We start from the raw sequence: 24,873 nt of genomic DNA, 5'->3' as shown, positions 1-24,873 counted from the left end.
CAGGGTTCTTGTTTTGAAGACATTAATATGATAGCTTGGGGGTTTTCCACCAAAGACAGTTTTATCCCTCAAGAGACATTTGACACTATCTAGAGACATTTTTTATTGTCTCAACTGGGGGTGCTACTGATTTCTAGTGAGTAGAGGCTAGGGATGCTGCTAAAGAAAAGAATGCCAGCCTGGGCAACATGTTGAAACCCCATCTCCACAAAAAAATAGGAAAAAGTAGCCAGGTGTGGTGGCACACTATGAGCCTGTAGTGTCCCAGCTATTCAGGAGGCTGATGCAGGAGGATCACCTGAGTCTAGAGAAGTTGTGACTGCAGTGAGCCATGATCGTATCATGGCACTCCAGCCTGGGAAACAGAGCAAGACCCCATCTCAAGAAAGAAAATGCACAAGAAAGCGCCCCAATACAAAAATTATCTGATTCTCAGTAGTGCCAGGGTGGAGAAACCAAACTAATCTTTGAAATAGCTAGATGTTATTTAATCAAAACAAGTATTTTGAGCTCCAGTATAAACTTTTTTTGAGACGGAGTCTGTCTCTTGTTGCCTAGGCTGGAGTGCAACGGTGCAGTCTTGGCTCATTGCAAGTTCCATCTCCTGGGTTCAAGAGATTCTCCTGCCTCAGCCTCTCAAGTAACTAGGATTACAGGCATGTGCCACCATGCCCCTCTAATTTTGTATTTTTTAGTAGAGATGGGGTTTCATCACGTTGGTCAGGCTGGTCTCAAACTTCCCACCTCAGGTTATCTGCCTGCCTTGGCCTCCCAAAGTGTTGGGATTACAGGCATGAGCCACTGTGCCCGGCCAGAATAACATTTTTTAAAGTTTATTTTATTTTTTGAAGAGGAGAGCTGGCAGTCAGATACTTTTAGTTTGTTTAAATGATACAAAATGTTATCATTTCATTTAAACTTTTTTATTGGCTGGAGTGCAGCAATGTGATCTTAGCTCACTGTAGTCCCGAACTTCTGGACTCAAGCCATCTTCCTAAGTAGCTGGGACTACAGGATCACACCACCACACCCAGCTAAGTTTTTTTATTTTTATAAACATGTACCCAGGCTTGTGTTGAACTCCTGGCATCAAGCAGTCCTCCCGCCTGCTTCAGCCTCCTAGAGTGTGGGGATTACAGTTGTGAGACACTGTACCTGGCCCAGAATAATATTTGAGCTCCAGTTAATTCCCAGAAGGGAGAGATCAGCAGGAGTTGACCCTTGGTTAGGCTTTGAAAGGGACAATTTAGGATCTTCCTATAGTGTGGGAAGGAAGAAATAAGAAGTCTTTGGGAAAAGACAGCAGGATAGGGCATTTCAGAGAAAGTTGACTTATTTCTCAATTTAGGAAACAGAAGAGTGACAACTAGAGTTATTGATATTTTGTCTTCACCTCAAACACAAGTAGGAAATGCTATATGCAGATGGTAAGAGATTGAAGAAACCAGAATTCTTATCTAACCATGTTGCAGTGAGAACATTGTTAAGATTTCTTCATTTAATTGAGAGTTGATTTTGATCTCTGCAGTGTCCATTGCAATAAGGCATTGCCTTCTCAAAGTGGCATCACAAGTGTCTGAGGGGCATGGTAACCTTTATTTCAGTACCGTGAGTGTTCTCTTTGTATACCTGTGCTTTGATAAGGCCGAGAAAAATGATATAAGTTGTGAATCCTTCCTTTGAATTGAGGAGCTTTTGTCTGATGAGCTGTTCTGCATTTGTCTTCAAAACATTTGGTCTTTTTTCAGTGTATTTTTTGCTCTTTTATATTTAAACTAGTTTGACCAGGTGATGGCTTTTATAGTGAGGACATGCTTTGTCTTCATGTTGTGCTCTATAAATTTTCACAATCCAGGCAGCATCATCAAGAACTTTCTGTCTTCATGTTTTAGGTTGTAGTTCCCCCACTCCCTGGGAAAGCGTTTTTGCGTCAGCTTCCTTTTAGAGGCGATGATGGAATATTTGATGACAATTTTATTGAGGAAAGAAAACAAGGGCTGGAGCAGTTTATAAACAAGTAAGTGCTTCCTATTCCTTAAAGTGTAGGAGTGAAGTATGTTTCGAGACTACTTTAAGTGACTACTATAGTTTAGATGTTAAGCTAAACTGCACTGTTGCCTTTTCTTTTAGCCATTTCCTGACTTTTCATATCATTTAATCAAAGTAAAAGTATCTGACAAGTTAAATATCATGTGATAAATATTAACACACTTGAGTGATTGAAATGAACATCTTTGTGTTGACCTAAGTTTTGTATTTGTTTTTCTTGGTTAATTTATGCAAATTACATTTAAAATTACAGCATTTAAAAAACACAGTTTTACTTATGATTCTGATTTACAGTATGTTCTAGCATGAACAATAAAACTTACAATATATTTGCAATCATCTTGTTTGATTGCAGATGGAGATATTATCAGCATGTCTTGTATAAAGGTGCATGTTTTTAATTTTCACGGTAAAATGTATTCTTTTGAAAATGTTAAGAAGACTTAGGATTGTTTCTCTTTTACTTTAGAAACTCTTGATAAGCTCAAACCAGTATTTTTAGCTTTTCATTTTATTCCCATTTGAAATACAGCTATTTTGTAAAGTAATAGAAAGCCAAAGTGATAGAAAGATTTATGCCAAGAAAGACCTCACTGTAATTGTGCATTGGCCTTAAACTAGAAGAAGTAAACCAAATCCTACAGAATATGGTAATGTAAGCTTACACTTTAAATTTTATCTAGTGATTTGAAGATCCATGAGTGGTAAACAGAAAGGGTTACATAAAGCCCTTGGTTATCTACTGTAGCACTCAGTCTTTATTGTCTATGAACCTGTTTTCCTTTTGGAGAAGGCAGTACTATATTAGATTTTTTTTTTTTTGGAGACAAAGTCTTGCTCTGTCACCCAGGCTGGAGTGCAGTGGCTCAATCTCCGCCTCCCAGGTTCAAGTGATTCTTGTGCCTCAGCCACCTGAGTAGTTGGGATTACAGGTGCACACCATCATGTCTGGGTTATTTTTGTATATTTAGTAGAGACAGGGTTTTGCCGTGTTGGCCAGGCTAATCTTGAACTCCTGACCTCAAGTGATATGTCTGCCTTTGTCTCCCAAAGTGCTGGGATTACAAGTATGAGCCACCCTGCCTGGCCTATATTAGCTGGTTTTTAATTCTGAAATAGGAGTCTGGTAGCCCAGTCTGGTTTTAAGCAGGCAGAAACAAACAAAATACCTGGATATTTGTGCCTGTTTTTTTTTTTTTTTTTTTTTAAACTATTTGGGACTTTTGTTGAACTTCATTGTATTTTTTTTTTTTTTTTTTTTTTGAGACGGAGTTTCACTGTTGTTACCCAGACTGGAGTGCAATGGCATGATTTCAGCTCACCGCAACCTCCGCCTTCTGGGTTCAAGCAATTCTCCTGCCTCAGCCTCCCGAGTAGCTGGGACTATAGGCGTGCACCACCATGGCCTGCTAATTTTTGTATTTTTAGTAGAGATGGGGTTTCAACTTGTTGACCAGGATGGTCTCGATTTTTTGACCTCGTCATCCACCCACCTCGGCCTCCCAAAGTGCTGGGATTATAGGCATGAGCCACTGTGCCCGGCCCACCTCGTTGTATTTCTAACACCAATCCTGTATCTTCTCTTTAAAATAGATTCTGTCCAGGTGCAGTGGCTCACGCCTATAATCCCAACACTTTGGGAGGCCGAGGCAAGCAGATCACTTGAGGTCAGGAGTTCCAAGATCAGCCTGGCCAACATGGCAAAAACCCTTTCTCTACTAAAAATACAAAAATTAGTACGGTATGGTGGTGCGCGCCTGTAATTTCAGTTACTCAGGAGGCTGAGGCAGGAGAAGCACTTGAACCTGGGAGGCAGAGGTTGCAATGAGCTGAGATCATACCACTGCACTCCAGCCTGGGTGACAGAGCAACACTTTGTCTCAAAAAAAAATGATTCTTAGGATCCATTGACATGTTTCACTTTTAACATTAAAATTTATTTACGTTTCTTATGAGAACACCAGCTAATATGTAAAGAAGCTAACTGGGTATATGTGTACAAAGAAGCAGTGAAAAGTTTGGATTAAATGTTTTCTAAATTACAGTTGTGAACCAAACAAAAGAACATATACCATTAGTTGTTAGTGCATAGATTTATGGACAGTCCAGAATGATACTTATTAGTAAATTGTACATGCTTCTTGGCTTGGCATGGTGGGTCATGCCTGTAATCTCAACACTTTGGGTGGCTGAGGTTAATTAATCTCAACACTTTGGGCGGCTGAGGTGGGCCGATTACTTGAGGTCAGGGGTATGAGACCAGCCTGACCAACATGGTGAAATCCTGTCTCCAGTAAAAATATAAAACTTAGCTGGGCATGGTGGCATACACCTGTAGTCCCAGGTACTTGGGGGGCTGAGGCACCAAATCACTTGAACCCGGGAGGCAGAGGTTGCTGTGGGCCAAGATCAGTCATTGCATTCCAGCCTGGGTGACAGAGTGAGACTCCACCTCAAAAATAATAATAATAACATGCTTGTTTTGCTCTTGTTGTCCAGGCTGGTGTGCAATGGCATGATCTCAGCTCACAGTAACCTATTTTGAGCTCCAGAATAACCTTTTTTGAAACAGAGTCTGGCTCTTGTTGCCTAGGCTGGAGTGCAATGGTGCAATCTTGGCTCACTGCAAGCTCCGCCTCTTGGGTTCAAGTGACTCTCCTGCCTCAGCCTCCCAAGTAGCTGGGATTACAGGCATGAGCCACCACACCTGGCTAATTTTGTATTTTTAGTAGAGACAGGGTTTCTCCATATCGGTCAGGCTGGTCTCAAACTCCCAGCCTCAGGTGATCCACCTGTCTTGGCCTTCCAAAGTGCTGGGATTACAGGCATGAGCCACCTCATCCATCCTATACATGCTTCTTAACCTTAAAATGTGTGTTTTGAACTCCTCCCCTTGTATAAATGTTGGACTAAATTTATATTTTTTTATTCTCAGGGTTGCTGGTCATCCTCTGGCACAGAATGAACGTTGTCTTCACATGTTTTTACAAGATGAAATAATAGATAAAAGCTATACTCCGTCTAAAATAAGACATGCCTGAAATTTGGCAAGAAGGGGCAAAAACGTGACTATTAATGATTGATATGCACCAGTGAAGAAGTTCTAACTTTTAGCATGCTGCTCAGAAACTGGTATAACATGCCTTCAGTATACTAACACTCATGCTCGGTTTTATTTTGGCAGTTGACAAGAAGTTAATTTGCTTTAGTGAAAATCCCTCATTCCATACCTTTCTATATGAATAGCTCTTTCTTGCTGTTTTAATGTGGTGCACACTATAGCCTCACAAACCTGTTATTCCAATGTAATCTGCAGTGTCCTAACTAAAGTTGCTGGCTTGGTCTTATTTGCACAGTTTTTGTGTCTTCTTTGCTTCTTGCATTTGATTAACTAGAATATTTCTCTTTCCCCCTTTTAATGTGTCTATGTCACTTGACCTAATTTATGTGTAGGAGCACTACACCATTGGTTTCCAACACTGCACACATAAGATACATACTTGTGTGCAGCAAGCATCTTCCTTCAGGCTTGTACTACCCTTCACATGGAAGATTAATGAGGGAAATCTTTATATTCTGTATAAAAACAAAATCAAATTTATATACTAAAATCATTTGTCTAAAAATTTAAGTTGTTTTCAAATAAAAATTAAAATGCATTTCTGATATGCACTGATTGTGTTGCCTCCAGCTTTTCTTTGCTCTCTATGAGTGACTACTTAAGTCACTTGTTGAGATGGATTATTTACTGATTATATACTTCTCATTCCTGTAACTCCATTCCCTTTAAACAGTGGTGATATCAAATATACCTCTACCCATTGAATGGGTATTTTCAACAACAATAAAAATGATGTACTAAAAAATGTATTCCTTAAGGCTTACTGAATCATTGTGAAGCACTTTTTGTATTTGAAAAATGCTTTATAATCTCAAGTCGTTTATTAAAAGGACTTTTAAAGATAAGTCAATACAATTTCTCCTATTTTTCAGAAGAATTTTTTTCCTAATTAAACTGAGTGACTTGTTTAAACAAACTTGGCAAGGGTATAATAACTCTCCTTAGTCAGCAGCTTTGTGCTTTCTCTTTAATTTGGTTTGGGATAGTAGGCACACTTTATCCTCTTTAAAAGAAGGGCACAATCTTCTAGCCTGACCTATAAAAATGATAAGAGACCAGAAAATACATGACTTCTTGCTGCCTAACTTGTAGTCAGACCTTTCAGCTAGAATGTGGTTTCTGGTTGGAGTTTATACAACTTCTACTGGTTTGGGGACCCATTGTGACTTGGAGTTAAATCTCAAGATAAAGAAATTTGTTCCTCCTACAGCAGAGGCGCTCCTCTGAAGATGAATCAGTCCATTTAAAAGGAAACACGCTTAGATCTTGGCCAAACTAGGATGTCCACAAAGCAGATGGAAGTCACAGGAAGAAGTCATACTTGCCCCTCAGGCCTTTTGTTGCTCAAACAGTATTTCACAGTCCCCTAATACTAGACGTTTCAATCACTGTAGAGTAAGAAGGTACGAAGCTAAACAAAATGTAAATTTTATTTCAGTCAACTAGAGAATTATTAAAGTCAAAGGCTGTCAGTTTGGGTATGCAGAACAGAATAATGGTAGCTCTGCAAAACCAAATAATTCCTCCAAAGCCGTGGTTCTCAGCAAGGCACAGTGGCTTGTGCCTATAGTGCCAGCACTTTGGGAGGCCAAGGCAGGAGGATTGCTTGAGGCCAGGAGTTTTGAGAGCAGCCTGGATAACATAGTGAGACCATGTCTACAAAAAGTTTAAAAATTAGCTGGGCATGGTGGTGTGCACCTATAATCCCAGCTACTTGGTTGGCTTGGTGGAAGTATATCATGAGCCCAGGATTTTGAGGCTGCAGTGAGCCAAGATCATGCCATTTCATTCTAGCCTGGGCAACAGAGTGAGAGACCATCTCAAAAGAATTTTTTTTTCTGTTAAATATTAAAATAAAGCAATGGTTCTCAACCAGGGATGATTTGTTCCTCAGGGGATGTTTAGCAATTCTGAAGATATTTCTGGTTGTCTCAACTGGGGAATGTTACTGGAATCTGACAGTTGAAAGTCAGAGATACTGCTAAACCTAACAGTGAACAAGCCAGCCTCCCACAACAGAAAGATGTCAGTAGTGTCAAAGTTTCCACTCACCATGGAGTCTTCATTTTGATCACTTACAGACAAGGAATAGTGTGGTTTAGGAGGGGTTGTACCAGCCTGCCCACTTTTAACCACTACCACAACTTCCTAAGGGCAGGCATGCTCTTGAAAAGTCAACGGTTTTAAAGTAGGTAAAAAGTTTATTCCAGCCAACATGTTTTTGCCTAATGTAGGAAGGCACTTTTCAGTGTTGTCTCTTAGGAAATTGAGACCTTGGTTTATAGTAAAACTATACCTTTAACCCGCTGAAGTAAAAATGCAGGTGCTCTCTTAATTCTAACTACATAGTGGAGAGGGTTTTAAGAGTCTTCCTAAAAAAAAAAATTAATTTGGCAGTGAGTTACAAAGCAATAAATAGATGGGTAATTCTAAGGAATCTCAGGCTCTGTGTCTATTATTTAAGTATTTAATTGCCTTGTCTCAAGTCATGCCAGTTATAAAAGGTCAATATCAGTGGTAACTTTGGTAACTTACATTGAGGATTAAATGTAAAATTCATAGAACAGTGTCAGAACATATAAAACGTAATAATAGTTATCGCTTGGCAATGGTAGTCATAGATATAATGGTAGTACTAGCAAATGGTACCACTCATACTCATTTGCAATGGCAGTTCCTGACTAGGTTTATCTGGTATTTGGTTTCCTACCGGTAGTGATTATTACTTGGGGGTAGGGGTGTTAGGGGAGGAGGAGCATCTGCTTTTTATTAGATCCCATGGTCTCACCCTAGATGAAAAGTCTGTCTTGTTGCCTCCGCTTGCTTTGCCTTTTTTGGTTACACGAGTGGGATGAATATGTCCAATGAAAGAATAAGGCTTGGCCCCCAGGCCTTTACAGATAAAATGTGTTTGAGGTATGGATGGACAGAGTTTAGCCCACTGCCAGGCATATAAATTAATCGTCGTGAGTGCCAACTGCTATCAATATGCCAGTGTTTAGGCTAGGAAAGGAGTTAAAACTGTTTTAGGATAGAATAAGTTTGTAATAATTCCACTATGACCTTTGTCACAGAACTTCCCTGTGAAGTAAATAATGTTATTTTTACAAATGAGAAGACTGGGTTTTGAAAGCTTGAGTAAACTCTTCAAGGTTAACCGGGACAGGATGGTATCATACAGACGTTTGAGTCTAAAGGCCGTGGCTTGGTGTACTTCTTTCTTGTGGGCAGGACCTATAACTTTTTTTTTTTTCTGAGATGGAGTCTTGCTGTGTTGCCCAGGCTGGAGTGCAGTGGTGTGATCTTGGCTCGCTGCAACCTCTGCCTCCCGAGTTCAAACAGTTCTTCTGCCTCAGCCTCCCAAGTAGCTGGGATTACAGGCATGTACCACCATGCCCAGTTCATTTTGCATTTTGTTAGTAGAGACGGAGTTTCACCATGTTGGTCAGGCTGGTCTCAAACTCCTGACCTCAGGTGCTCCACCCACCTTGGCCTCCCAAAGTGCTGGGATTTTGGGAGCCTCCACACCCAGCCAGGCCTATGACTTTCAGTACAGTTAATGAATGAGTGAAAGGGTGAATGTTAAGAAACAATTCCTATATCCTTTGTTATGAATGGATAGCTTTGGTTTGGTTGGTTTTTCTAATAGTATATTGCCTTTGTCTCCCTAGTATGTTTTTTAGTTTTGATTTTAAGTTCAGGTGCAGGTAGCTCTTTTGGATGTGAACAGAAGTATTGTATTTTCCTAAATATAGCTGCCCACCACAATTACTCTCTTAGGACCGAGTTTAGGATTTTCATTTTTAAAGCTTCCTAAGTAATTCTGAAACTGTCAGGTTCGGTCATTTAGCTAGGAGGTCCTATGATTTCCTTGGTCAGATCTGATCTACCTATTTACTAAGTCATTACAAAAAGAAATCAAGAAATTGAGAAAAGCCAGGCATGGTAGCTCACACCTATAATCCCAGTACTTTGGGAGGCTAAGCTGGGCAGATCATGAGGTCAGGAGTTCAAGACCATCCTGGCCAGCTGGTGAAACCCTGTCTCTACCAAAAAAAAATACAAAAATTAGCCGGGTGTGGTGGCAGGCGCCTGTAGTCCCAACTACTGGGGAGGCTGAGGCAGGAGAATCACCTGAACCTGGGAGGCAGAGGTTGCAGTGAGCCGATATCGTGCCACTGCATTCCAGCCAGGCAATAGAGTGAGACTCCGTCTCAAAATGAAATTGAGAAAAAAAAGGACTTAACATGCTGATTTTGAGAAATCACTTTTTTACAGCAAGTGAATTTGCCTTATTCCAACCTTGCTAAGAAAATAAGACTGACTTGGAGGCCAGAGAAATTAAAAGGGCAAAGGAAGCTTAGAGGATGCTGGGCGACAGCACCTCATCCCAGATGCTCTTTACTGTAGAGTGAGTGCCAAAAATGAAAGTGACCCAGTGGACTCAACTAGCAGCACCAAGCACTTGATTGTGCAAAGTGCTAACAGACAGGAGAGGTCAAACACCAGCCCTTTCCTCAAATCCACTCGTGAAAAGACTCACTAAGAGGGACAGTAGTCATGGCAAATGTGAGGACAAGAAGAGACACAGCAGTTCAGATGGATGGAAGGAAATGACCAAAGTGAAATAGAGAATTCTGGTTCAAACTTCTACAGGTAAAGAGCTTGAAAGTTGGCACCAAGCCTGGCGTGGTGGTATGCACCTGTAATCCCAGCACTTTGGGAAGCTGAGGCAGGCAGATTACTGGAGCACAGGAGTTCAAGACCAGCCTGGGCAACATGACAAAATCCAGTCTCTAAAAATACAAAAAATTATCCAGGGATGGTGCACTCACCTGTAGTCCCAGCTACTTGGGAAACTGAGGTGGAAGGATCACCTGAGCCTGGGAGGGTGGGACTGCAGTGAGCCATGTTTGCACCAGTGCACTCCAGCCTGAATGACAGAGTGAGACTGTCTCAAGAGAAAAAGTTGAGCACCTTATCCTTACAAGAAAAAGCTGGACAAATGGAAAAGCAATGACTTTTCTTAGACCCATCAGAGAATTGAAGTTGAAAGGCAAACCACCAGCCCAAAATCTGGAGAAACAGGGTTATCTAGAGACAGCCAAAATCTGCTTATCTGGAGCAAAAGCTACTGGAGCCATGAGGTGGTTAGAAACACTTAGATGGTAATGAATTGCTGGAGACTGAGTGTGGACAAGCATGAAAGTGAGAAATCCCTGGGGATCACAGTCTTTTTTTTTTTTTTCCCAAGATGGAGTCTCACTCTGTCCCCGAGGCTGGAATGCAATGGTGCGATTTCAGCTCACTGCAACCTCTGCCTCCCAGGTTCAAGCAATTCTCTGCCTCAGCCTCCAGAGTAGCTGAGGTTACAGGCGCCTGCCACCACACCCGGCTAACTTTTGTGTTTTTAGTAGAGATGGGGTTTCACCATCTTGGCCAGGCTGGTCTTGAACTCCTGACCTCGTAATCCATCCGCCTTGGCCTCCCAAAGTGCTGGGATTATAGGTGTAAACCACCGCGACTGGCAGGGGATCACACTCTTAAGAGGGGTCTCCACAAGTTTGTAGGCTTTACTTCCACGAATCCCACCACATTCTCAGTGAAGATCTAGTAAGATCCGTGACATGGAAAAGAGATTAATAATTAATATGAAATAATGTCCAAAACCTTTATTAGAAGGGCTTACTCTCCAGGGTAAAAGACTGCCAGAGCCTTATCCCGGTGGGGGAAGGGTATTCTTCCCACTCTAGACCCCCTCTAGGTGTGAGCCACCACACCCAACTTCATTTTATTTTTTGAGACTAGTCTCGCTTCTTTGCCCAGGCTGGAGTGCAGTGGTGCACACTCGGCTCACTGCAGCCTCCACCTCCCGGGTTCAAGTGATTCTCCTGCCTCAGCCTTCCAAGTAACTGGAACTACAGAAACACACATTCCCCACTTGTTTTGTTTTTTGTTTCAGTAGAGTCAGGGTTTCACCATATTGGTCAGGCTGGTCTCAAACTCCTGGCTTCAAGCAATCCACCCGCCTCGGCCTCCCAAAGTGCTGGGATTACAGGCCTGAGCCACCACACCCAACTTGTTTAACATTTTACAAAGAAACACATATTTTATCACAGGTTTTAAAAATATTTTCGTAAACACATTTCAATGTCGGTTTCTTTTATAATTCTATGTGTTTTATTTTATACTTTTATAAACAGATATTTGAGGCACAAAAACACTTAAGAAGCCCTGATGTAAAAACTGAATGCTCCTGTCAACAGAGTCAGCTTTGAAGTGCCCAGAGTGAGCCTGAGTAGAGCAGGTTCGCTTGGTGCTCAGGTGTGTGTATGAGGGGAAACAGGAGCAAGAGAGACAGAAAGACAGAGGTTGGAAAACAATGAACCTACCACCTACTGAGTATTTCAGTTTCATTTATTTCTCAAAACAACCCTATTGGATGAGTACTATCTTCATTTTACCAAGAGAAAAAATAGGACAGAGTTTAATTTGTCCAAGGTCACGCAGCTAGTAAAAGTACAGCTGGGGCCGGGTGCAGTGGCTCACACCCTAATCCCAGCACTTTGGGAGGCCAACGCAGGTGGATCACATGAGGTCAGGAGTTCAAGACCAGCCTGGGCAACATGGTGAAACTCCAGCTCTACTAAAAATACAAAACTTAGCCATGCATGGTGGCACACACCTGTAATCCCAGCTACTTGCGAGGCTGAGGCATGAGAATTGCTTGAACCTGGGAGGCGAAGGTTGCAGTGAGCTGAGACGGTACCATTGTACTCCAGCCCAGGCAACAGAGTGAGACTCAGTCTAAAAAAAAAAAAAAGTACAATTGGGATTCAAACCCAAGTCTTTGTGATTCTAAAACCTGCACCTGTGCAATGGATGCTGCCTCCAATCCGGACTGTGCGCAGCTTGGCCAAGGCCCATGCAGAACACTCGCCCTGACAGCTGGTGCCTGCGGACTCCTGGACTCTGCACCCCTCATGCTCGCACAGTTGCCTTGGTGCCAGTGCGGTCAAAGAGGCCAACATGAGCAGAGGCTCATGTTGAGCTAAAGAAAAACATCTAAGAGAATTTGGTTATAAACCTGGAATGGCCGTTGCTATTGGCAGATGTAAGCACTATAGCTTTGTCATTACCTAGCTCTCGGCACATTTCCTCTCCTTTCTAGCTAGATTATACTTTAATCCAGTTGTTTTCATGATCACTAAATCCAAACCATGTTTAACCGGTTTATTCATTGGAGTGTCTCTGAGGTGAAGAAAGTTTGGTCCTTTCAACTTCACTGGGGATTTGCTGTCTTCTTTCTGCAAAGGGATTTTCCTGGATCTGTAATCTGAACACTTTGACCTGTGAGGGTTTTTTCCCCCCACTAGGAGCAAATTCGTGAGGCTTGACCCTTTGTGTGCTGTGGAGCAGAGACAATGCCCTTCTGTGAATGTCTTCTCCTCTTGGGGACAGTAGTAATTGGTGACAGGAATGTTAATCATTTGACCAGCGCTTCTTCATGGCCTTGCTGCCCTTTGCCACGGCAGCAAACTCCCTGCTTGCCTCTGCTCCCTCCTTGAGAACGGAGCCGCCATTTTGTGGCAGCCTTCTAGAGAGTTTTGTTATGAGCACTTTGAGAGTTGACAGTCTGACTTAAACTGAAGTGAATACACTTCAGTCTCAGATCACAGTCTGAGTTGATGAGACAACAGGTCCTCACACGCATTGTCTGGTGTGAGGATAAATTGGTACAACTTTTATGGAAGGCAATTTGGAAATAACTATCAAAACTATATGCCCGGGAATTCCACTTCTAGGAGTTTATCTCGGAGGTACACTTTCTATTTGGAGATATATTTGTAGAATATAAATTTTCTTTGAATATTAATTGAATATATTTGAAAGATTATATAAGAAACAGATAACATTGAACATTGGTTGTCTGGCTTGGGGACTGGGTGGCTCAAGGACAGGGCAAAAGGAAAACATTACTATAAAAACAAAAAACCTTTGTATTTTGGAATTTTTTTTTCTTTGAGACAGAGTCTTGTTCTTATCACCCAGACTGGAGTACAATGGAACAACCCTGGCTCCCTGCAACCTCCACCTCCCAGGTTCAAGGAATTCTCCTGCCTGGCTAATTTTTGTATTTTTAGTAGAGACGGGGTTTCACCATGTTGACCAGGCTGGTCTCAAACTCGTGACCTCAGGTGATCTGCCCACCTTGGCCTCCCAAAGTGCTGGGATTACAGGTGTCAGCCACCATGCCTGAATTATTTTGGCATAATTTTAGATGTACAGAAAAGTGGTAAGGATAGTGCAAAGAGTCATATACCCCTTCATACTGACATCTTACAGGACCATGGCATATTTGTCAAAACTAAGAACCTAGCATTGGGGCCAGGCATGGTGGCTCACGCCTATAATCCCAGCACTTTGGGAGGCCAAGGTGGGCGGTCATTTGAGACCAGGAGTTCAAGACCAGCCTGGTCAACATAGTGAAACCCCATCTCTACCAAAAACACAAAAATTAGCCAAGTATGGTGGTACACATCTGTAATCCCAGCTATTCAGGAGGCTGAGGCAGGAGAATCACTTGAACCCAGGAGGTGGAGGTTGCAGTGAGCAGAGATCGTGCCACTGCACTCCGGCCTGGGCAACAGAGCGAGAGTCCATCTCAAAACAAAAAAAGAAGAAAGAAAAGGAAACTAGCATTGGTACGTTGTTACTAACTAAATTCCAAACTTTGACTTTCACTAGTTTTTCTTTTTTTGTTGTTTTTAATTGTTTTACAGATGGGGGTATGGGTCTCACAGTGTTGCCAAGGCTGGTCCCTAACTCCGAGGCTCAAGTGATACACTCACCTTGGCCTCCCAAAGTGCTGGGATTACAGGTGTGAGCCACAGTGCTAGGCTACTTCTACTATTTTCTCTCTCTTTTTTTTTAGATGGAGTCTCGCTCTGTCACCTAGCCTGGAGTGCAATGAATGACACAATCTTGGCTCACTTCAACCACTGCCTCCTGGGTTCGAGTGATTCTCCTGCCTCAACCTCCTGAGTAACTGGGATTACAGGCACCGCCACCACACCCAGCTAATTGTTATGTTTTTAGTAGAGACAGGGTTTTACCACATTGGTCAGGCTGGTCTTGAACTCCTGACCTCGTGATCCACCCACCTTGGCCTCCCAAAGTGCTGGGATTACAGGTGTGAGCCACAGTGCTGGGCCACTTTCACTAGTTTTTAAAGCATATCTTTTTTCTGTTCCAGGATCCAGTTCAGGAAACCATGTTCCACTTAGTGCTCGTGTCTCTTTAGTTTCCTGGTTTGTGACATGTATATCCCTTTGAACTTTGTATCATGTGACTATTAACTATTCAAAAACAAGTAAATTTTTTAAAAGAAATAGACTTGGAGGGTCCTGGGACATTAGAACTGTAACAAATCTTAGAAGCAATCTCATCTAAGCCTCTCATTTTTCAGACATAGGAAGGAACTTGTCCAAGGGCCTCCCCTAACAGCAGACTTGGGGCCCAGACTAGAAACCAAGGGGAGGGGCCCAGGGTTCAGGGAACTGGGGGGCCCCTGCAGAGTTGTTGAAAGAACACAGGCTTTGAAGTCACCCAGACTTGGGCCAATCGCTACACTTCTTTTTGGACTGGCTTTTTTGGTTCCACATAATGTTTTAAGATTCATCCGGCCGGGCGCGGTGGCTCAGGCCTGTAATCCCAGCACTTTGGGAGGCTGAGGCGGATGGATCATGAGGTCATGAGATCGAGACCATCCTGGTCAAAATGAGAAACCCCCGTCTCTACTACAGATACAAAAAATTAGCTGGGCATGGTGGCATGTGCCTGTAATCCCAGCTACTCAGGAGGCTGAGGCAGGAGAATTGCCTGAACCCAGGAGGCGGAGGTTGCGGTGAGCCGAGATCACGCCATTGCACTCCACTCTGGGTAACAAGAGTGAAACTCCATCTGAAAAAAAAAAAAGATTCATCCATGTTGCACACATATCAATAATTTGCTTAAAAGACCAAAAAAAAAAAAAAATTAAAATAGTTCCTTGAACACATTCTCATGATTTCTAAGAATTTATTGAGAAAAGGAAGTATGTTTCTCTATCCTGGATCTGTCCTTGTGCAGAAATGCGACACCACTGACCACTCTCTAACCTTCCCATAGACATTCCAGCACATTTCAGCACCAAATAGAAGCTTGCTTCATGCAGTTTGTCCTCAGCCCCGGTACTGCTGCTGGGGAGGGCCTGCAGGGAAGCAATGGGCAAGAGCACTGTGAGACAAAGCCCTCGGGCAGGGGGAACCGGAAGAAAGTCAGCTTCAAATGTAAGCACTGAGTCAGTACCTCCGCATTAAGAAAGAAGCAGGGGAAATTAGCCAAGCATGGTGGCGTGCGCCTGTGGTCCCAGCTACTCCAGAGGCTGAGGTGGGATGGTGGCTTGAGCCCAGGAGGTCAAGGCTGCACTTGCACTCCATCCAGCCTGGGTGTCAGAGTGACACCATGTCTCTAAATAAAAGAATGCAAATAAAAAATCACATGATCGATTTTTGGGGAAATATAGGTGAAAAGATAACGTTAAGATGGAGGTGGGAGGATCCCTTGAGGCCAAGAGTTTGAGACCAGTGTGGGATTCTTCATATATATATACGAAGAGATAAATTACCCATAATTCCACCATTTTTTCCTATGCAGATTTTTATTTGGAGATGTCTCTAACCTATCACCTCACAGTTCAAATGACTTGCCTAGTAATTCAGAAGCTAATATAAAGGGGCCCAACTGAAACTCTCAACTACAATTCAAATTTCAGGGTTATTCTGTTTCTTTATGTACAATTCACCTGGTCTTCAGAAACTTGCACCTGCTACTTAGAGATTAAATGACCTTTCCATCCTGTCTGGTGGGATTGATTTATATAGCCCTTTAGGTAGTGTGCAGTCTTCCAGAGGGCAGCCCTTTCCCCTTACTTTTCTTCCTAAGATGTCCCTGTATAATGGGATTGGCACAGCTCCTGGACACAGGAAAATCTGGGGGTCCTCAGGCACAGTGACCCCACCCCACTGGTCTCTGGAATGATGTCCCTGTCCGCCGAGGCCCTGCCTACCAGCAGGTCTTCCTCTGAGCCTCACTACGGTTGGAAATTGTGGTCTGCTCTTCAGGTTGGATGAGGGTCTGCAGCAGTCCCTGGTTGCAGGATCCATTTCAGCTCCTGCTGGCTGCTGATCGCTGAATCTCTGCCGAGTTCTCCAGACCATCATAAACCCAGTGGTCCACCCCTGCCCTCTGCTGAGGGGTCTGTCTCCTCAGCCCCTAGCTCTGGGTCAGCTTCTGCATCACAGGGAACTGAGAGGAAGTTAGGACTTAGGACCTCACTTCTCTTCCACATGCTGTGGCCACATGGACACGGCCACTCCAGGAGTACTGTGGGCTACCAGATTTCAAACAGGGCCAGGGGTAGAAAGCTCCTTCTTCCCTCAAAGTCATCCTCACTTCCCCAGGTTCCACCCTCACACCAGGTCAGCCGCCTAGGAGGGGAAATCAAGGCATGCATATTGCCCTGATCCACACTGCTACATCCTTTGTTTCTCCTTCCATTGAACTCAAGGAGGAGACAGGAAGGAGATTTACTTTCTCTCCTTCAACCATTAAGCAGCAAGCCTTATGACTTCACTGTCACAAGCCAAAGCACAGCCTTCTCTACACCACAGGAAAGTTCTGTGAACCTGGTTCTCTAGATCCTGCCTTTCAGGGAGAGAGTACAGGAATTTGGAATACTCAAAGCCTGGCTTTGTAATGTTAAAAGTGTTTTGAGTCAAATTTTATTATCAGAAGCAGAGTCCTCCTTCTCCTCCTCATTCTCCTCCTTCTCCTCCTCCACCCCCTCCTCTTCTTCTTTCATTAGTTTTATAATAAATCCTAATATTTCTCTTAGGCAAATGGATACTTCAGCCAGGCAGGGGCAAGGGTGAAATGCTCAGAAGGGCACACAAACAAAAAATTATTGATTCGTTTTCAAAATGTGACCCATATCCATCAGGGTTCTGGTAGAAAACAGCTGGCCAGTCATGCCATATAACTTGAGGAGAGCATAGTAACAGCACCATCTACAAAGATGAGGGCAAGATGCGGAGAAGCCACAAAGGATGATGAACAACCTGAGGCTGGTCCTCGGGAGCTGTCGCCACCCCTTGGTTTGAGAGCAGGGTTTTGGGAGGGAGAGCTATGTGGGGAGGACCACGTGACAGGGGCCCTGGCCTGAAGTCAAGAAACAGCAACCCACAGCGTCCCGTAAGAACGGAGCCAGCTTCTCACTCTCCTTTCCCAACAATCTCCTTCTGGTTTTCCTCATTAGTCAAACCCCACCAAAAGCTTGAAACCAAAAGGCCCTAGCCTGAAGGAGAAGTCTGGACAGTGAATCTGGAATGACAACAGTGAAGTGGCCTCATCTGGCGTTGTTTACCTCACTAGTTGGTATTTGCATTTTAAAAGAAATTTATGGACCCGGAGCGGCGGTTTGCACTTGTAATCCCAGCACTTTGGGAGGCAAGGTGGGCGGATTACTTGAGACCAGGAGTTTGAGATCAGCCTGGACAACCCCAGGCTGGTGCAACCCCACCTCTACTAAAAATACAAAAAATTAGCTGGGTAGCTGGGACACACCTGTAGTCCCAAATACATGGGAGGCTGAGGCAGGAGAATCACTTGAATCCAGGAGGCAGGGGTTGCAGTGGGCTCCGCCCTGGGTGAAAGAGAGAGACTCTGTCTAAAAAAAATAAATAAAAACTAAAAGAAATGCATGCATTCAAATTAACCTGTAATAGACAAAACACTGGAGCAGGGCAAGTGTATGGAACATTTTCTACCTAGTTCCTAAGAGGAGCCGAGAAATCTAGATTGATTGCAGAAACAAATTCAGGCTGGGTGTGGTGGCTCACGCCTGTAATCCCAGCACTTTGGGAGGTCTAAGTGAGTGAATCACCTGAGGTCAGGAGTTGAAAACCAGCCTGGCCAACATGGTGAAACCCGTCTCTACTAAAAAACAAACAAACAAATAAAAATTAGCTGGGCATGGTGGTATGCACCTGTAATCCCAGGTACTCAAGAGGCTGAGGCAAGAGAATTGCTTGAACCTGGCAGGCGGAGGTTGTGGTGAGCCAAGATCACACCACTGCACTCCAGCCTGGGTGACAAGAGTGAAAATCTGTCCCCCCACTGAAAAAAAATTCAAACTGGCCAGACCTTCCAGGCCTGCTGACCTCCATGACTGCACCTCTCTGGAGGACGAAGGCACTGACAGTGTGAAGCCCAGGCTCCAGGGCTCCGGGGGTCAGGTCATAAAGCCTCCTCTTCTCTTTAATTCTCTCTCCAGAGATGGGCAGCACCTCCTAGAGTGAATGTGTGCACCACATAAAAATTCAAAGCAAATGGAAATTTTAGTAAAGTTGCCAATTCCCTAAAATATGCATTTGAGAATCCTTTTTGAAATAAAGGACTACAGTCCTAGAGAATAATTTGTTGATTTTTTTTCAGAGCTGATGTATCTAGTTACACAGTTTCAACTTTTTTGGTATGTTTTACCATTGTGCCTTTTCTTTCATGCCATGAATCTGCATTAATAAGGCAATTAAGGCCAGCCTCAGTGGCTTATGCCTGTAATCCCAGCACTTCGGGAGGCTGAGTTGGGTGAATCGCTTGAGCCGAGGAGCTGGAGACCAGCCTGGGCAACATAGGAAGGCCTTGTCACTACAAAAAATTAGCTGGGTGTGGTGGTACCCACCTGTAGTCCTAGCTACTCAGGAGGCTGAGGTGGGAGGATGACTTGAGCCCAGGGGGTGGAGGCTGCAGTGAGATGAGATCATGCCACTGAACTCCATCCTGGGCAACAAAGCAAGACTCTGTCTCAAAAAAAATAATGAAATAAAATAGATAAAATAAGGCAATTAAGAAAGAAAACTAAAATTAAGTAAAAATTAAGACAATATGAGGGATATGAAGCTGATGAGAAAATGTAAGTTGGTTCTTATTCCCTCAGAAACCAGGCAGTGTATATGTTTAAAGTATCATCCTAGTTATTCTTATTGGTCATTTATAACTATTCTTATGGTGTGTATTTAAATGAAGTCAAAGTTGACGTCTGTGGCTGTTGCCTTCACGCTGGCTGCAGCAGGGAGCACAGCTGGGACTGGACACTCCTCCGAGCCAGCGGGAGCCCCACTGGGGGCTCCACCCCTTCTTGGGACGGGAACTCCCTAGCTGCAACAGCCTCCCAAACCACAGCTGCAGATCCAGGCCTCCTGTTCTACGGAGCAGGCAGGAGCACCCCACTACCACCTCCTGGGCCAGGGTACAGCTGCCTAAACTGCATCTGTGGATTCGAGCCTCCTCATGCTCCTCCTTGGAGGACAGCGGGGTGCAGGTAGGATCTGGTGAGATTGGAGACACCCTCCTAGGCACAGGACCCTGGTATCTCTGCAGTCTGCACCCTTGAGGCTCCAGAAAGGATATTCCCTGCCCCAGTCCCTGCAGGCCCCGTGGGTGTCTGGTCCCATTGCCTGGCCCTCCCAGGTGCAGGACCCCAGTATCTCTGCAGCCTGCACCCTCAGGGGCCCCAGGAAGGAAACTCCCTGCCCCTACTGCATCCCTGCAGGCTCGGGGTGTCTGCTCCCACTGCCTTGCCCTCCTACGTGCAGGACCTCCACCTTTCTGCAGCCTGCACGCACCCTCAGGGGTCCCAGGAAGGACACTCCCTACCCCCACCACATCGCTGTAGGCTCAGAGTGTCTGCTTTCACTGCCGGGTCTCTCCCCACTCCTGGTGCCTACTCTGATCTCGGAGTAGGGCTGGGGCTGAGCCCCTGGGCCTTGAACGGCAGTGGGAGACAGGTCCTGGGCTGAAGCGGGGAGGTCCCCAGTAAGGCCCCACCTTCAGAGAGGGCTTGAAGGCTGAAGTCTGGGCTTCCAGTCCCACAGACCAGAGTGGGGACTGGTCGTGCCTCTTCCTGGCACCCATGGCTGCCCATGGACCAATTGGCACCGACTTTTTATGGACCTCCCCTCTGAGGTCCATAAAAGCCCTGGGCTCAGCCAGAGCAGGGCAGAGGATGACCAGAGAAGAGGGCAGAGAGACAGTGGGAAGACAAGATGTCCTTCTCTGCTGAAATGAGCTACTCTCTGCTGAGAGCTTCAGAGACCTGCAGAGACATCCGAATGACCTGCCTGCAGAGAGGAGCCACCCTCTTCAGGGCCTGTTCTCTGCTGAGAGCTGAACACTCCACAGGATGATTGGCCTGAAAAGAGGAGCTACCCACTCTGGGTCTCCTCTGAGCTGTTCTAACACTAAATAACACATCTTCTTCACCCTTTACTTGTCTGTGTACCTCACTCTTCCTGGACACAGGACAGGAACTCGGGCAAAGGCACCATGGCCAGAGAGGCTTCTAGTCAGAAAAATCAATGCCCAGGGATCCCATAATAGAGCGAAGAATAAGATCATGACTGGCCCTGAAACGAATCTCAGTCTAGGACATGGCGGGTGGCGGGTCTGGTTACAGCCACATGGAGAAGAGGCTCCAGTGTGACCCACAGGTTTTTTTCTTTTCAATTCCAGAGTCAAGATTTCACTCTTTTGCCCAGGCTGGAGTGCAGTGGCACAAACATGACTTACTGCAGCCTGAAACTCCTGGGGTCTAGCCATCATTCTGCCTCAGCCTCCCAAGCAGCTAGGATTATAGGCATAAGCCACCACACCTGGCCCACCCATGTGTGAGACACACACACATACATACATATATTTATTTATTTATTTTTGAGACAGAGTCTTGTTCTGTTACCCAGGCTGGAGTGCAGTGGAGTGATGTCCGCTCACTACAACGTCCACCTCTCTGGTTCAAGCAATTCTCCTGACTCAGCCTCTCTAGTAGCTGGAATTACAGGCTTGCACCACCATGCCAAGCTATTAATTTTTGTATTTTTAGTAGAGATGGGTTTTCACCATGTTGCCCAGGCTGGTCTTGAACTCCTGACTTCAAGTGAGCCCCCTGCCTTGGCCTCCCAAAGTGCTGGGATGAGCCACTGTGTCCAGCCCCTACACACAATTTTTGAAGAGATATTAACTGCAGTCTTCTTCCCATCCTTGGTGCTAATTGGGAGGGAATATGAAAGCAATTTCTCTTGGTGTTTCTGTGGTGGAGCTGGAACCAAGCCCCTCATTGGTGGCCCCTGAAGAAACTCAGCAAACCTCAGGGCAGTGTTTCAGGAAGTACAGAGTGAGGACCAACGGCATCAGGGTTGTGAAATACAGGTGCCAGGGCCACATGTCACACTTGCTGAATCTCACTCTCAGGAGGTAGGAACTGGGAATCTACATTTTAAACAGTCTCCACCGGTAAACAGTATTCATACTATTTCATATGTTGCGAACTGATTTTCTTAAACATTGTTGTTGAGCCTAATTAGCCAAAACAGTGAGTGGCAGGTAAAATGATGGCACACACCAAGTAACAGAATTATTATGCAGACACCAGAAGGAATTCTGGACTTCACTACTAACAGTGTCAGTGATCGAATGTTTACAGGGCTATCAGAATGCAAAGCACGTTTACTCTGATTACAATTATGTTAAAATACATAGGTACATGTGCAAGAAATAGAAAAAACGGCAAAAATAAAATAGTCGTATTAGAGAGGTAGAATTATAGGTGATTTATCCCACTCCAGATTTTCCTATAGTGTTATCTTAAAAAAAAAAAAAAAAAAAGTCCGTGTGCAGTGGCTGAGGCCTGAAATCCCAGCACTTTGGGAGACTGAGGCAAGTAGATCACTTGAGGCCAGGAGTTTGAGATCAGCCTGGCCAACATGGTGAAACCCCATCTCTACTAAAAATACAAAAATTAGGTGGACATAGGGGGCAGGAGAACCGGGAGACAGACGTTGCAGTGAGTGGAGATGGCACCACTGCACTCCAGCCTATATGACAGAGTGAGAATCTGTCTCAAAAGAAAAAAGAGAGAGAGAGAAATAAAATAATTACCCCATCACCTCTGGCATACATGTCACTTACCATGTATCTGTAAAATATTCCACAAGGCACTGCATGGGTCAGAGATGTTTTCAGACCGCCCAGCCCTCCCAGAAGGGAAAGTCAGCCCTCGTCCTGGGCCACTGTGATTCTGTGGCTCACTGCCTATGAAAGAGCCTGGAGTTACCTGGGCTGTAGGGAGCGGCAGAGGGTGTATCGCATCAGGCTCAGCTGTTGTTTATGTTGCCCTAAACAAGGTTCCAAGGTAGCTCTAAACAAGGGGACTAGGGAAGGATGGATCACCTCCTTGGGTCTGAAAGTCTCAACCCCACTTCTGAACTACAGATAATCTGGACCCACTGCCTCTCCCCAGCCAGACCTGGGTTGCCGAGTGTATACAGAATTCCCTGATCTTCCTTATCTCAGGGGTGCTGTGAGATAAGGAAGACCTTCCTTCCTATTGCAGAGCTTGGAGTGAGCCTGGAGTCCTATTGGCAAGAACTGGCTTCCTTATTTTGATAGTCAGGGAAGAGGAAGACTGGAGCTTGCTAGCCCCTGGGGGAAGCTTTGGGAGTCAGCTCAAGGGGGGCACAGCCCCTCCCTGCACCCCAGGCCCTCCCCACCTCCAGTCTCCCACAGACCCTGGATGCTCTGCTCCAAATCACAGGCTGCTGCCAATTACAAAAGAACTCTTAACTCCTTTTTGCAGCCCCTTGATTGATAGCACTGGTGAGTAAAATTATAAGCCTTAATGATCATGTTAATTTCTGGGGAAAGGGAAGCGGTCAGAAGAGGTCCTCAATCATAAGCGCCACAATCAGCTTGGTGAGTTCAATGACAAGCCAGAGCAAAAAAGAGGGGAAAGAATTAACTTTTTAAAAGGTCACCAGAGAGTAGGGGGAGAGCAACCAGGCATGACCGATGAGGGCACAGGTGACTCTAGAGCCTGAAGATGAGCCCCTTTCCCAGGGTTCCTGACCAAAGGCCAGCATTTGTGCTTCTCATCCTTAGCCGCACACTGGAATTGCATGGGGAGCTTTAAAAACAGTGACGCCTGGGCCCTGCCCCAGAGATGCTAGTGCAATGGATCTGGGGTACAGCTTGGACACTGAGCATTTTTAGCACTCCCCAGGTGATTCCATGTGCAGCCAAGACTGAGAAGGACCTGTCTAAAAGAAGCAAGTGGCCAAGGTTGGACACATTTGCAAATGTGCATAATCTGATTTGTTCTTTTTTTTCTCTCTTTCTCCCTCCCTCCCACCCTTCCTTCCTCCTTCCTTCCCTCCCTCCCTTCCTCCCTTCCTTTATTCCTGTTTCCTGTTTTCTTTCTTCCTTTCTTTTTTGCCCTTTCTCTCCCTTTCCCTTCCCTTCCCTTGTTTCTTTGCTTTCTTTTTCTCACTATGTTGCCCAAGCTGGTCTCAAACTCCTGGCCTCAAGCCGTCTCCCTCCTTGGCCTCCCAAAGTGCAGGGATTACAGGTGTGAGCAACGGCACCTGGGCACTCTGATTAGTTTTTCCCACAAAGGAGAATTTCTTCTGGGGTCTCCTGGTACCATACCAGTTAGAGATAATGATGATGAGATTTTAGAACAGAAGGAGGAGAATTAGGCATCACTGAGCCTAGTACCCCTTTCACAGATGAAAGCCCAGAGTTGCAGACAGGTTAGCTGATTTGCCAGAGATCATGCTGGTCACCACTAGAACTTCAGTCTCTTCCCCCTGGCTAATGCTCTTTCTACTAGGCTCATTGCTGTGGCAAACAAGATGCTCTGTTCTGACTTTCAGGGAACAAGCTGTGAGCTATTTTTTAAGCCTTCGTAGAAGAGTCTAGGTCTTTTCTGACTCTTGCTGAGTTTCCTGGGACATAGTGATTGTCAGATATTAGAGATACCAGTTCCATGGACAGAATAAAGCCACCTGGCTCACCTGAAAATCCAACCTTTGACCTTGATCTCCTCAACACATTGACTCCACCCCTGGTTTCCGAGCAGAGCACTGCAACATCTTGGCACATCATGAAGATGCCCAGGATATGTGGCAACATCTGGTTTCTTCATTGGAGAGTCTGCCCTCTGCGGCTTTGTGGATGAGCCTGCCTCACAGTGCGGTGGAAGCTCTGATGAGACTCCCTAATGGGTCCATATTGAGGTCAGCAATATTCAATATTCAGCAATGTCTCAAAATGAGTTTCAAAGATCTAAAAACATTATTAAAAATGCAGACTACATTGAAAAGAAATCATTTGTTATTTATGGTAAAGGTACTGGAATTATTCATTTAAAGAGAGTTGTTCTTCAATTTTCAGAAGTGATTATTTTTAAAAAGGTTTTGTAAAATGCACAGTACAAGATTCTTAGAGCAGCATCTTAGTGATAGAAAGCATGAGCCAGCCAAGTCCAGTGATTCACACCTGTAATTCCGGTACTTTGGGAGGCTGAGGTAGGAGGATCACTTGAGGCCAGGATCTGATGCCAGCCTAGCCAACATTGCTTAGACCCTCTGTCTCCGAAAAAAAAAAAGGAAAGAAAGAGAAAAAAATTTAGTAAAAAAATTTAGCTGAGCATGGTGGCATGCATATTTATTCCTGGCCTACTCAGTAGGCTGAGGTGGGAAGGATTACTTGAGCACAAGAGTTGGAGGCCGCAGTGAGTTCCTGAACTCACTGCACTCCAGCCTGGGTGA

General features: G+C 44.7%; 1 protein-coding gene across 1 annotated transcript in view; it reads left to right on the top strand.

Annotated features, from left to right (window-relative positions):
• The window catches only part of SNX3 (sorting nexin 3), a 47,314-nt gene extending 41,593 nt beyond the window's left edge, over positions 1-5,721 (top strand). Inside the window, exons 3-4 of the mRNA XM_035296449.3 lie at positions 1,893-2,017; positions 4,985-5,721. Of these exons, the coding sequence (XP_035152340.1) occupies positions 1,893-2,017; positions 4,985-5,090 (231 nt within the window). The 3' untranslated portion in view covers positions 5,091-5,721. The remainder of the gene's footprint in view (positions 1-1,892; positions 2,018-4,984) is intronic.
• The last annotated feature ends 19,152 nt before the right edge of the window (positions 5,722-24,873 follow it).

The sequence above is a fragment of the Callithrix jacchus genome, chromosome 4, assembly GCF_049354715.1.
Source record: "Callithrix jacchus isolate 240 chromosome 4, calJac240_pri, whole genome shotgun sequence".
Taxonomy (NCBI): Eukaryota; Metazoa; Chordata; class Mammalia; order Primates; family Cebidae; genus Callithrix; species Callithrix jacchus.
The sequence above is the reverse complement of the archived record's forward strand: the minus strand, read 5'-3'. Positions and strand labels throughout refer to the sequence as shown.